We start from the raw sequence: 14,892 nt of genomic DNA, 5'->3' as shown, positions 1-14,892 counted from the left end.
ATTTTATTTCATGGACAGTCTGTGTGAGGGCCTATGTTTTGTAGGTTTTGTTCTTGTTTCTTACATAATTCATCTCTAATAAAGTGTAGATGCAGGAGATAAACTAAGCTTTCACATAACATGAGGAAAGAGCTTTTCATAAGATTCATTTCCCAAATATTGGATGGTTACAATGTTACCTAAATGCGCATATTTATATCATTTTGATATAGCTTCTATTCCTAACCTAGGTCCACTTTCCTAAAATTATCCTTTATCCATATTTATAAAACAGAGCCGTGCAAAATGTCAAAGTTGTCATGAAGTTACAGGTAATCCTTGTTAACATTTCAAACCAAGGCTAAGAGCTGAAAACTATACTGGTGTCTTAATGCTATCACCAACCAGACGGTCTTGGCTACAACCCTGTATACTAGTCAGAGTCATGGTCCAAAAATTGAATTCAATGCCATTTTTAAATGTATAAAGTTGGTGATAAGTATGTGGTCTAAAGAAACATACAGTTGGTGATAGTCTCAAGTATGTGGTCTAAAGAAACTAACTGCATGATGTAGGCTCGGGGAGGTGTGCAATTTCCCTAGTGAAAGTCCATGTAAGCATAATGGAAAAATAGTCTAATATATTTCAGGTACTCGATCGGTTGGAGTAGATCAGTGCATGTGATTTTGCTATTATTCACAACATTGATACTGCTCATAGTTTTTGTTTGCTTTTTTTCATGTCCAATTGAGGGCTTGTGGTAGAGACTGATCTACAGCATCAACTTATTCAAATGAATTGGAGTCATAAGTCAAAATACACGAATAGTTGGATTGGTCAACCTTCAGAAAGAGGAGCTTCTTGCTGCTTGGCACGAGTCAAACTTTTGACAGAAGAGACAGGATTCTTTGACAGAAGAGGCAAAATTCCCTTAGTGCAGCACTCATGCTTTTGGGCAGGGACTTGTTTCTCCACAACCCACCTTGTTAACAGTATATCCACACATAATGCAATCCAACGTAGACAGTTTAAGATATACTATCTTATTACATATGTTTGAAACATTAAAATACAACATCAAATGTAACATAAATTTCTGGGTAAGGAGCTGGAGATTCAACCTTGAATGATAAAATTTGAGAAATCGTGACAGCATAGAAACTTCTTGTTTTTGTCTATCACAACTGAATTAAAGGGAATTCTAAAGCAAGATGATAAATATAACAAATATCATAAAACAAGACCCATGTGCTTGATTGTAAAACTCATAAAGAAAAGAAGAAAACCACTGTACATATATCTTATTATTAAAAATTCCGACACATATAATATTTATCAGAGATATGGATGGCACATTTTGGCAATCAAATAATGAGACGACCTAAACACAATGGATGCCTTCTACTTTCCTCCCTCGCCGCATTAGGGATCTTAATACTCACTCATTCCCTACAGCGTAGGCTAAAGGTCCACGAGAAATTATCAAATGCTCGAAACTTAGAAGAATTTGTGTTTGCATGGGGGCACCTCATGCCATCTGTGAGATCATTCCCACCACTTGGTTTCTGCAAGCACCAAGTCAATCTTGTCAGTCTGTATATCATAAACAACACATATCTAACACAGCATATGTCTTTGAATCTACTAGCACATTAAACAGCAGCAACCAACAGGTAATTCCTATACTATATTCATTAGAATTTTCGTTAGAGCATGTCAATAGTAAATACTAAATACCAGCATCGTGGCATGTTCATTCGTTGTATGGAATGAAAACTAAAGAGGATCGTTTACTGAATAAGATGATAGGTATAAAATATCAAGTTTGAAGGCATAATGCCCTGAGAGGCAGATTCTAAAGCCCAGTATGGGGGCATCATAACATCCATAATGCTGGCGTCGGCCCCGAAAAAGTATCACAAAAAATCAACCAAACTAGTCCCAAGGGTTAGATTATAAGTCAGTGTCACTTGCCAGGACATTGCTGATAATCCTGGATGTTATGCAGGTCCCCAGTTGGATTCCCACAGGGTCAGGTGCACTATTCTACACCATCCAGCGATCTATTTCCAAGAAATAATAATATGAATAATAATCGAGATCGATCATAATCTGCATCTATCAAAAGCTGAGAGGGATCCAATCCCTGGAGATGGAAATTTTACCTTAACTCTTCATAACCTAAAAAATATTTACACCTCAAAGCAGATCCCTCGTGGCACCTGATAAATCCAGGCTTAAGATGGATACACACTGATATTGGTGCAGAAAAAATACTAGTCAATTGCATTGTTTAGAGAAAACAATGATAGGATAACATTGTAAAAAAAGTATATGGACACAGAGATTATGTATATGTTCTTTACAATTGAAATAGATATTGACAATAAAGATGCACTGTTATCTCAACACAATGGGAACTGAAATATGTTCCATGTGTACAAATGCTGATGAGAAATAGAAAAGTTACACACCAATGTGATACGCTCAAGGTGGGAAAAAACATATAATTTTCTATAATAAGAAAATCGCAGAGCGAATGCTTCCATTAAGTATTAATCATTAAGAATTTGGAGGTCAAGATGCCCAACTACACAATCGACTTTTATTTTTTGAACTAGATGCGTGTGCACTCTGCAGGCCCCTGCATTCCTCTGCTCCTGGCTGCCTCGGCCTCGGCCTCCTGCCACAGCTATGGTCCCTCCGGATGGTGACCTCCCTCCTGCCTCTTCTGGAATGGCTCGGCTCCCTGAAGAAAACACTGCAGCCTTCGCTTTTCTGTTAACTTCTCTTGGCTCTCCTAGATCCAAACCTTATGTTTCCAAGTTTGTTAAAAAACTAGAAGATATCCCAGAAATCATTCTTCCACCCTCCCTTCCTCGTCGTGCAGCGCTCTCACTCTCTGAACGCAGATTGGGGGGACAGTTTACAGGACTTTGGCCTCTCTTAGATCCGTGCAGAAGTGGGTTGAGCGAAACTGGTCCTCTTCAATCAGTGGAAAAATCTCGATTAGGTTTTGTGGAAGGGGCTACTACACATTACATTTAGAAACAAAAGACGACAGAGACTTGATATTCAAAAATGGCCCATATTTCATGGAAAAGGGGACTATATTTAAACAGGTGGACTCCGGATTTCAATCCAAAGTTGGATGTGCTAAATGTTGTGTCAGTTTGGGTGCGTCTCCCTCACCTCCCCCTCCACTGCTGGGGAGATGAATCAGTCAAAGCAATAGGAAATGTAGTGGGAAAATACATCGACAAAAGCGATCCAAAAGAGAATATGCACGCGTGTGCAAGGATATGTGTTGAAGTAGACATAGGAAAAGGCCTCCCGGAAGCAGTGAAGATCAAAGTCGACAGTTGGATGCACATTCAGCAGTTGGACTACGAACAAATCCCATTCAAATGTAAGGTATGTCATGAATACGGTCATTTTGCTAATAGATGTCCAAAAAAACAAAAAAACGAAGAAGTAGTAGCTCAGGATCAAAATAGGAAGAAGTAAAAAAGAAAAAGCAAGTAAACAACCATCTTAGCCCTTTTCATTCCCTCAAGCTCCCTCTCATTCAACCCCTATTCTCTTTGATCCCCTCCCTACCCCCTCTTCTCCTTTGCCTCCTTCCATCCCTCCAACCTTTTGGTCTCTAATCCTTTTGGTCCTCTTGAAGAGCCTACCATTCCCTCCTCTTCTCCTCCCTCCTCCCCACATCTCCCTTTTCCTCCCTTTCCCATCCCCTCCTCCCCTAATCTCCCCCTTAACCCCCTCCCTCCCTCTTTTGATCGAATCCTAACAAGGAACTAGTCATTATCCTCTCTTGACCATCAAAAAAAACAAGGAATAAAGTCAAACAGAGAACTAAGAGATGAAGTTGCAGCAAAGGAGATGGCTATCGGTACTCAACAACCTATGGGTTCCTTCCTCAAAAAGAACACATGAAATAAGGAGAAAACCCCCCATCCTTCCAGAGGGAAAGGACCCTCTGCCTCCAACCAAAATAAATAATGAATCTGGTCACCTGGAACTGTTGAGGAATGGGAAACCCATTGAAATTCAATGCAATCAAAGATTTATTAGCAATGGAAAATCCAGACATCCTCATGATACAGGAGACCAAAATAAATGAACAAAAATCTGGGAAAATGCTCCAAAAAATAAGAAACTATGAAGGCTCAGCTCTCCAAGCAACAAGCAACAGGGGCCTCCGGAGGTATCTTCACTTTGTGGAGGAAAGGAAAATGGGAATTAGTACATCAACTAAAATATCAACACTGGATTAAAACTGACCTCAGAAATAAAATCATTGATGAGCAATACTGTATGATTAATATCTATGAGCCAAATCACTATAGAGAGAAAGAAGTATGCTGGAATTCTCTCAAAGATATCTTATCCCAGGTACAAAACAGAAGCATCATAGTTGGAGGAGACCTCAACTTAGTCTTGAATGCTGATGAGAAGTTTGGAGGGTCCTTTCATGTTGATCCATCAAGGGACTCCATTGAAAACATTATGGAATCCTATAACCTATTGGATATTCCTCCCAATAACAGAAAATATACATGGAGCAATAAAAGAATCGGCAAAAAAACTATAAAATAAAGGCTAGATAGCATCCTAATCCAGGATAACATATTAACAAACTACAGCTCAATCATTTCTAGAATAGTCCACACTTCAGCATCTGACCACAAGCCAGTGGTAATCTCCCTAGGGACTATGGGGAATCTGGGACCTATACCATTTCGATATTGCCCTTCGTGGAATAGCAACGAGGAAGTTAAAAAAATAACAGCAGAGGTATGGTCCCAAAAGATTACAGGTTCTCCAAATTTTGTTTGGGAAACCAAATTAAAAATCTTGAGGAAGGAAATGAAAATATGGGCCAAGAATAATCATAAAGAAACTTAGAAAAGGAAGGCAGAATTATTATAAAAAAATGGAAACAGTTCAAGAAACAAAAGAACACCTGGAAGAAACAAAAGAAAGTCAATTTTAGGAAAAGAAACTTTATTGGGAAATATATAGAGAGAATAGAGCAGAGGAAGAGGAATGGAGATTAAAATCTCGCAACCTCTGGCTGAAGGCGGGAGATAAAAACACAACCTTCTTTCACAATTCAACAAAGATGTATAGAATCATAAATCAGATTGACAGTATAAAGGTTGAAGACAGAGAAATCAGAGGTCAAGAAGCATTGAAAAAGGAAGCTTACAGCGATTTCAAAAAGCTTCTAACAGCAGAATCAGCAAATTCAGACTATGGAACCTTCATCCAACATATTCCCAATAAAATAAGTGAAGAAAACAACTTTGAACTCACTAAAGAAGTCGATGAGAATGAGATCCAATCAACAGTGTGGGACCTACATCTGGACAAAGCACCTAGCCCGCGATCTGTTAAAAACATTGTATAGACAGGGTCGTTTTAATTGAATACACAGCCTGAAGCTGCGACAAACGCTCCTCTGAAGCAAGCATCACTCCTGAAGCAGTTACCGGGACAATAAGAACAGAGGATCGAAACAGAGAATTGTTTTGTAAAGACATTGAGGCCTAGCGCAAATATCTTGTTGAAAAGAATCAGCAGAACTTGGAGACATTATTGAAGATCATGATGCATTGTTGAAATCATCATGAGGAAAAATTTGCAGACTCTGTTGGGCAATATGAAGAGTTGTGAAGATTCCTTCATATGAAGACATGTTGTCATTGATGATGTAGCATGGAGACTACAGTGAAGTTGTAGATTCGCAGAACTCAGTGAAGAAGATTTTGGGAGCCGTGAATTACTATAAAACATATCTAGACAAAGTATAGCAGTGAGTTGGAGCCCGAGGGTTGGTGCCCTGAAGGTTGAAGCCTCGAAAAAACAAGGTAGGTGCCTTAAAGGATAGGGTTAGAGCCCTAGAGGATCATTGTCCTCAAGAAACCAGGTCAGAGCCTATACCAAAGAAGGGTTGGAGCCCTAGGAGTTGGAACCTCTAAACACAAGGTTTGTGCCTTGAGAAGATAGGGTTGGTGCCCTAGAGGTCGGAGCCTCACAAAAGCCCAAGTCGGTGCTTGGAAACAAGTTGGAGCCTGGAAGATTGAAGATCGGTGTCTTCATCAAGGGTTGGAGCCCTATATATTGTACTTGATTCATTATAAAAATTATATTAATAAAAGCAGTTATTCCCATTGTTCATTTTGTATTCTAAATATAATTGATTTAACTGGTAAAAATAGCAATTGAAAATGAATATTGATTCACCCCCCCTCACTATTTCCAACAAGCTTCATAAACATATAAGATTGTAAGTTGCTCAAAGTGATTGCTTTGACAAATGATAAACCAATAACCAACTAAAGTAATGAAATGAAAATCTCTATTTATATGCTTGCAAAATGAACAAATAACTTAAAATAAATGTGCATGTAAACAATGAGCCTATTGTAAGGCCAACATGAAGCAAATTGTCAAACTAACTAAATCAACCCTGCTACTTGAAATGAGATGTTTGCATATAATGAAGTAAGTTGCTCCAAAAGTAAAATTCAAAATTTGTACTTTAAAGCAAAACTTGAAGTGGCAAAGAATAGGATAGAAATAAGTAATAAAAGCAAATTCAAAAAATTAGATTGTGAAGGTGAGGTTGTATTAATTTTAATACATTTAAGATTAAAAACTAAGAAACAATTACAAGATCAAACCACCCACATGTTCGTCCTTTCGAATAAGGAGAAAAGGATGCCTTGGGTGAAAACCCAAGCTCCCACAAGAAAAACTAAGCTTTTATTAGATGCTACAAGATGAGGAACCTTCCAAGAGGTCTCAAGCAAAACTTCAAGAGGAATCTTTACAATGTATGAGGCTTCTCAAGCTCTATATTTCCTTTTTGAAAGTCAAATTCAAAAAATGAGGTAAGTACAATGAGAATGTTCTCAAGATTGAAGAAGTGTCTCTTGATGTCCCAAAGATTTGCCTCCAATGGTGAATGAAATGTTGCACAAGACAAGGAGCTAATCCTCCTCAAATGCCCACGACCTTGCCAAATAGCAGCCCTCCTCTTTGTCCACAGCCTCCTCAAAAAATCAACTTCGAAAGGGGTTGAAAGGTCCTACAAGGAAATGGTTAGAGTTTTTATGATCCTTCTTTGATGCTCTTATCACCAACACTCTACCTATGGGCTACAACAATAAAGAGACAAATTATTGTAGAGAGAATATAAAACTAAAATACAATTAGTATAGAAAAAACCAAATCAAGTGATAGGAGTGAAACCCATCACTTGGTTTAGTGTAGAAAAGCTCTCAAGTAGCTAATATAAATCAATGAAGCACTATTTCAAAATATTAAAATTTTAAATGATTGCTTGTATACAAGCTATGCCCAAACGAATCCCTGCAAGACACTTTTTGTAAGATAAACTGTGAAAATCCAAAAAGTAATAAATGGGAGTTCCTTTGAAGGTGTTTCAAGAGTAGGTTGGCCTCCCAAAGACGTCCCCTCACGCTTGATCCAACAAAAATTCTTCTACAATACTCAAATCACACATTAATCCATATAAATTTAGATAAGCAAACAATGAATTGAAACTTCTAGAAATTTATTTGAAAATAAACTAGAATTTTCAATATCTAGAGTCTACTTTCAAATCAAATGCTAATACAAGATAGTTTTGCACTAACAAGTTTACAAGAATATATGGAAAATGAAATAATTCAAAGCATAGAAAAGATTATACCAATAGCTCACAATGCACCATGCTCCAAAGGAAGAACACCCATGAATGGACCCCCAAAGTCTTTTTATTAAAGCTTTTGAAAAGTGTACAAAGTAGCAGCGCTTCCACAAGCACAATAACTAGTAACAAAAGATACAAAATGAGAGCTCAAAGCTCTATTATATAGGAGAATAGGAGAAAATCCCAATGAAAAACCATGTGCCCAGTGTGATGATGACAATCCCAAGGCTCCTCCATGTAATTCAATTTTCCCCAAGTGCCATTCAAATTCCTCCAGAGAGGCCCACGTAATCCTTGAAGAGGACAACTCGTTGTGGAGGGACAAGTGTTTGTGGGAGTGGAGTGGTGGGAAACCACTCTCCACTCATCTCTAGTGGAACTCCAAGTCCAAAGCCCACCAAAAGTTGACTCAGCAAGCCAATTCGAATTTCTCTCCTCATTTAATGTGTTTTTCCTTGAAAAATTTGTGGTCCCCTCGAAAAATTTGATTTTCTTTGAGCACACGTATTTTCCTTAAATTTAGGAGTCAACAACACCCTGGAACAACTCCTCAATGATTTTCCACCTCATTTCCACATCATTTAGCATGTGTGGATATTTATTTTTCTCTATTTCTTTAATTGTTGGCTTAATTTATTGTCACATTTTCCACTAAACTTAGGAAAAGTGGGTTTTGAAGGTCTAGAACACATTTTTTTAACCTACAAAGTGTGTTAAAGAAAGTTGAGGGTGAGAGGTGTAATTTTGAGCACACATACCCCATACAACTTCTCTAGACATCACTTATTACATATTACATTCAGAATTTATTCCATTTTTCACCTTGCGAGAAATTCACAAAAAAAAAAGACCCCCTAGACCTAACCAAATTCCACGAAACATTACGAGTGATCCAGTATGGTAATATACAATGACTCTAGACACTAGGACTCACCCAAGGCCTCTCCATCAAGCCGTACCCCAACTTTGGAGGTATGTTTGGAGGAAAAAACTCAAATAATTATTAAGTCTTCGTAAGGATATGATAATTAACCAAGTGAAAAGAAACCTCCCAGAGTGGACTCACTTGATGACTAGGTCTCAAGCTACCTAGGCTTGTTACATGACTCAAACTCATCATACTAGCATCACTTTACATCATCCTCGTAGGACTTGTGGAATCTGGGTACAATAGAACAAGATGAGAAGAATAAGTAGAGTTGAAAAACTCTAGTGATATGATGATCTCTTATGGTACAAGCAACGTTTGGTATATCCTTGGGCATGGAGTCTTCAAAAAAACTTCAAATGCCACTCCAGTGATCAACATTTGGCGATGCATGCTAGATAGGAAGTGATAGTATGCAAGAACCTAGAATCTGCATCCACCAACAAAAGACATATCAATAGTATCCATCCAAAATATCATCATATGAAATCAAGTACAGAAATGAAGAAATGGAAATTGATTCTAAGAGGATAAATGACAATTTATTCATGAAATGAAACTAGTTAACTGAAACGACAAGGGATAAGGCTAGAAATACAATACAAAAGATGCCCCATGGCATCAGATGTCCTCTTTGTAGAACAATTTGAGCAGTTGGCCATTGACAGGTAGCGCAAGTGATTCTCCGTCCAAGGTGCTCAAAAGGTAGGAATTAAGTCCAACTGCTTCTCTGACAATGTATGGTCCAGGCCAAAAAACTATCAAACTTACCATGGTTACCTAGCTTTTCATTCTTTCGATCCCATAACAAAACCATATCACCGTTAGAAAAATTTATGTTCCTAGATGATTTTTCAAAATTTCTTTTAACCTTCGATTGAGTTTTACAACAATTTTCAAAAGCTTTTCTCCTAGTTTCATCCAATTCTACAATTTGGTCAATTCTATTTTGCACAGAATCTTTTTCAAATGTAAAGCTTTGTAGAAGTTGGTAAGTTGGTAGCCTTAAATGCACAGGAAGGGTGACATCCAAGCCACAAACTAACTCAAGGGGACTCTTTCCTGTTGAACTCTTCTTTGTAATCCTATCGACCCACAAAGCATATTTAATTTTTCTATCCCATGCGCTTTTGTTATCCCCTACTATCTTCTTGATGATGGTGATCAAATTTTTATTGCTAGTCTCAACTAAGCCATTACCCTGAGGATAGTAGTTTGAAGAATGGGATAAGACAATACCATATTGTTAAAATTGGCAACTAGGGCCAAACTCCATGTGGGTCATCTTATTTATGGCAGCTGATATTTTTCTTGGATCCCTCTCATTGAGAGGTGTAGGATTGATCTAAAGATCATCTGATTCCGATAAGTATTCATGGAGTTATGAATTTATTTGTGTTATAAGACAATTCGTCAAGGTCGGCCAGCAACCAAATAAACCCCACATGTGCTCAACGTTTTAGTATAAATAGAGGTGGATTTCAAGTCATTTCAACACACTTGGGATCTCTTCCTCTCTCTACTTGTCTTTGGGTTTTAGTAGGAGGAGAGATCCTAAGGAATAATGTTGCCCTGATCCCGAGGGCAGAAAGCCAGAACTGTCGGAAAAGCTGGAACTGCCAGAAACGCCAGAACTGTCGGAAAAGCCGAAACTGTTGGAAAAGTCGGAATTGCCGGAAAATCCGGAACTACAGGAAAAGCCGGAAAAGCAGGAAATGCCGAAAAAGCCGGAACTACCAGAAAAGCCAGAAAAGCCAAAAATGTCGGAACTGTCGGAAAAGCCGGAACTGCCAAAAAAGCCGGAATTGTCGGGACTGCTGGAACTGCCAGGAACAATTGGAACAGCCAAAACTGTCGGGAACAGCCGAAATTGCCAAAACTGTCGGGAACTGCCGAGACAGCCGGAGCATTTGTCTCCGAAGGATAGCAGCATGCAAGGGACAGCTGACTAACATTGGGACAGTTGTATGGTACTTAGCAGCATCTACACCAAGCATGCAAAGTTACAGCTAGCATGCAAGGGACAACTAGCATGCAACAACAATCATGCTAAGGACAACAAGCATGCTAGGGACAACAAGCAAGCAAAGGACAACAAGCAAGCAAGGTGCAGCCAACACATAGGTCAGGATGGCAACATGGTGTAGCAATGGCACATAATGCAGTACAGTGATGGGTACAGTCATGATTAATGAAGTGTGATGAGATGCAGCATAGTGATGATGGGTGCAACATGGTGCAGTGCTGTGAAGTGCAGCATGATGACGAAATGCAGCACAACGATAGGTGAAAGAGTCACCTTGGAGAATTAGTTGAAGCAGCATGTCTTCCACTGATCTCATGTATCATCTTCTTAGAGATGATCTACGCTCTTATCTAGATAAGCCAAAGTGTTGACTTCTGTTGTAAACGTAATATCTCTCTCTCTCTCTCTCTGCTGAACTATTGAAGAACATATAAGAAGGATTGATCAAGGATTTCCCCACATTGGGGTTTGTCCCTTGCTAGCGCCACATCTTATGTCCTCTTGTCTTGGCTTGTCTTCTGCAATTTATGTTTATGTTCTATCTGCAGTTTACTTTAATGTTGATGTGATTGCTAATCTGGAAAAGATATGGAGCTAACTATGAAAATTGAAATAAATTGCTCTAAGTATAGAACATACCTAAAATTAACATGGTATCAGAGGTGAGGTGAAGACAATGCCCACGGAAGAGTGAAAGAGCAATCACCGAAGACAGTTGGGAAAGGACAAAAGGATCAGTGGATTCCTCATCCCTCTTCAAATTCACCAAGGGTGAAGTCGAAGCAGAGAATATTATCAGAATGGCGCAACGGAATATGGCCTACCTAAAGATCACTTCATTGGAAGACCGGATCTCAGGGTGGAAGAAAAGGCAGATAACTAGTTCGGCCATTATGCGAAGGAGTCTCCGAATGGCGAGGACACATCACTTGATGATGATAACAATCATTCCAGGGACATCTTCAATGATCAAAGGAATGACAGGTAATGCAGGTCATCAAGGAAATGGTCGACTCTTCATAGAAAGCAAGGAACCCCAGGTATGAAGAATCAAATGTTGTTTCTGATAAGATAAAGAAGCGCTATCTTGTATTGGCCCTATCCTTCAGATTCTTTGTGAATTTGGCTTATAGATTGTAGTGCTTCAAGGCACTTCATCGGATAGATGGGTGCACTCTCTAATTTGGTAAAGATGGAAACAATCGTGGGATTATACTTGGAGCCGATGCCACCTATCCCAGAAAGGGAGTAGGGAATGTTAACTCTCAATTGAATAAGGGTAACTCGATTCATTTACAAAATCTCTTTTATGTACTTGATCGCAAGAAGAAACTGGTGTCCATCTCAGAAATGGAAGTCAAAGGTTTCAGGGTGGCATTCATCGATGGAAAGGTACGTGTTAAAAAATATAATTTTCAAAGATGCTTTTTCTCATGGGTTCAGGGTTGGCAATTTGTATCAAGTTGCAGGATGGTCCATTGGGGATCATGTCAATTGACATATCGCATCTGTAACACTGGAGGTCTACCTATGGGGCCCTACCTGATGTGAGTCAAATGGTGATACGAATGTCTGAATTCAAGTAGAGCATGAAGGTACATGTCTAAGATGTACCAAAGGAAAATCTTATAAGGGGACCATTCCCCTCATGGAGCAGGTCCACAGGTTTGGAACAACCCGAGGAGTTTGACATTCATGATTGGGAATCTCATGTATACAGGGGGAAGAAAGCCCTCTATGGCTTGAAGCAAAACACCCCGGGCGTAGTATGAGAGCATTGATAGCTGTCTGATGAAGCTGAGTTTCACTAGGAGTGAAACCAATCCAAACCATTACCCGAAGGTTGTGGATGATAGACCTCTCATACCGGCACCTTATGAGGACGACCTATTTCTGACAGGTGCAGACCCTCTCATTTGCAGAAGTAAGAGGGGGTTGGATTCCGAATGTGGAATGATAAACTGCAAGCCTGTGACTACCTCGAGGATCTTAACTTTCAGAAGTTATATGGTAGTGACGTCGGACCAGATTTGTGAAATGCCTGTAATATTCCTAACCCAGAATATTCCTCAAACCCCAGCAAAAACTCCAACCAAATATGTGCAAATGATATAATAACCCAAAAGTGATAAAATAACAGTGGAACAGCATATAATAATGTAAACCGGAAATACAAGTAGATGCACAAGAAATGCAGCGAGAAATGCTAAGCCATTTTATTATACTGAGCAATAAAATGAGTACAAGAGGTGATTAGACAAATGGCACCTCGACTTGCACAAGGCAAGTGAAGAAATACTCTCAGAATGACAAGAATGGCCTCTCTGCGTGGATGTTGCTGCTGTGCTGTTGTTGCTGCTAGAAAACAAATGATGATTTGGGGCTGCTCCCCTCCTCGGAAAAAGCTGAAATTCTGGATTCGAGCTCTACTCAAGAAACCCAGAAAAACCCAGAAATCTTTCCTAGAATGGCCAACCCCCGAAAAACACCCTCTTGGGGTTCTGCGCAGTTCCTCAATGCCCTGCGTTGCCACTAAAGAAAAACCCTCTAAACTCTGCCTGAAACATTGCCTAAAACCCTGCCAAATATCCTCCAATGAAACAAGAGTTGGACCCCTGCTCAATCTCCCAGCATAACTCCACCTGCAAACCCCAATCCACCACTACAACCAAAAAAATCCACCACTACAACCAAAAAGAACTGCGTCCCTCTCCAAGTGTTGTGCAGTCCTCCAAAATGCTGATGAAACTGCTACTGAAATGCTGATAAAACTACTGTTGAAATACCGATGGAAATACCTTGCCCGAGCAGGTATTCGAAGTACCCCGGGGCTAAGGGTGGGATCTCCGAACGGAGACACTCAATGCACTAAACAGCGTTGCAGACAAGCTAAACAGCCAGCGTGCTCAAAAGTCGAAACGAATAGATAAAAATGCACATAACTGAATGATCCAAAATGAGGGGGCTCCTCTCTATTTTATAGCCTCTACCTCTCACAATCCCTAGGCTCACCTCCTCCTGTGTGCTTCTCTTCTTGCCACGTGTTCTTCCCTCCTGTGCAATCTCTCCATGTGTCTGCGTGGGATCCATTTTTGCTTCCCCCTTTGGCCCCCTTGGCTCCCCTTTAAGTCACAACGTTGTGCTACCTAAGAAGTGACTTTTTATTCTAAAGTGAGTTATGTCCCCCTTCCTCACTTTTTATTTACAAATAACTATAGAAGGCAAAAATTGAACAAAATCGAATATTCCAATTAGCCATGGCTAATTAGGAATATTAAAGTCTCCCCTGGCAAAATATTGCTTGTCCTCAAGCAACTGAAGTGATGGATGCTGCAAGATATTCTTACTCTCCCAAGTGGCATCCTCATCCGGCAAATTCTTCCACCTCACCAAGAATTCCCGGACTGTCCTGCTCCGCAGCTGCCTCTCTCTGGTATCAATGATAGCCTCCGGCTGCAATACCAAATGCCCCTCGTCATCCATGGGTGGTAGCTCATCTGTCACTGTCACCTGTTGCCCCAATGCCTTCTTTAGGCATGATACATGAAAAATGTTATGAATCTTGCTGCCTTGGGGCAACTCCAACTCATATGCAACCTGTCCAATCCTCTGTGTCACCCTGTATGGCCCATAAAAGCGGGGCTTGAGCTTCTCGGCCCCATTCTGCTTCAGTGACGACTCTCTGTATGGCCGTAATCGTAGGTAGACCATGTCCCCTACCTCGAACGGCCTCTCCACCCGACCCCTGTCGGCATACAGCTTCTGCTGGTTCTGTGCTGTAGCCATGTTATCCTTGAGAGCTCGGAGGATATCCTGACTCTCTTGGATCCAAATCTTGGCTCTAGGAGCCCTGCTATCACCAAACATCACGTCAACAAAAGATAAAGGATGGTACCCATATAAGGCATAAAATGGTGACATACCAATGGACATGTGATGTGAAGTATTGTAGCAGTACTCCCCCAGATGCAACCACCTCAACCATGCTCGCCGCTGCCCACTGACATAGTTACGCAAGTAGCCCTCTAGCCACTTGTTAACTATCTTTATCTGTCCATCCGTCTGTGGGTGATAACTGTTACTCGGTGTCAACTCCGTCCCCACCAACCGGAAAAGCTCTTGCCAAAACCCACCCATGAAACGGTTGTCCCTATCACTGACGATGGTCTTAGGAAGACCATGTAGCCTCAAGATCTCTCTGAAGAACAGCTCGGCCACCTGTGCTGCTGTATA

The 14,892-nt window shown here is 40.1% G+C and overlaps 1 protein-coding gene across 5 annotated transcripts in view; it reads right to left on the bottom strand.

Moving 5' to 3' along the window:
• Positions 1 to 1,207: 1,207 nt before the first annotated feature.
• LOC149191425 (pentatricopeptide repeat-containing protein At3g62470, mitochondrial-like) overlaps positions 1,208 to 14,892 on the bottom strand; it is a 100,949-nt gene continuing 87,264 nt past the window's right edge. For 2 of the 5 annotated variants that reach the window (XM_089404256.1, XM_089404257.1), the window contains 2 exons: positions 2,145 to 2,232; positions 2,006 to 2,042 (listed from right to left, as the gene is read on the bottom strand). In XM_089404256.1, coding sequence (XP_089260382.1) covers positions 2,021 to 2,042; positions 2,145 to 2,232 — 110 coding nt within the window. In that variant the 3' untranslated portion in view covers positions 2,006 to 2,020. Of the gene's footprint in view, positions 1,545 to 2,005; positions 2,043 to 2,144; positions 2,233 to 14,892 lie in introns of those variants that run through there. The other 3 variants (XR_016254276.1, XM_089404259.1, XM_089404258.1) reach the window with 3 other exon arrangements.

This window comes from Pinus tabuliformis, chromosome 2_2, assembly GCF_031772625.1.
Source record: "Pinus tabuliformis cultivar Carrire ecotype Pingquan chromosome 2_2, CPIR1, whole genome shotgun sequence".
NCBI classification, from domain to species: Eukaryota; Viridiplantae; Streptophyta; class Pinopsida; order Pinales; family Pinaceae; genus Pinus; species Pinus tabuliformis.
The sequence above is the reverse complement of the archived record's forward strand: the minus strand, read 5'-3'. Positions and strand labels throughout refer to the sequence as shown.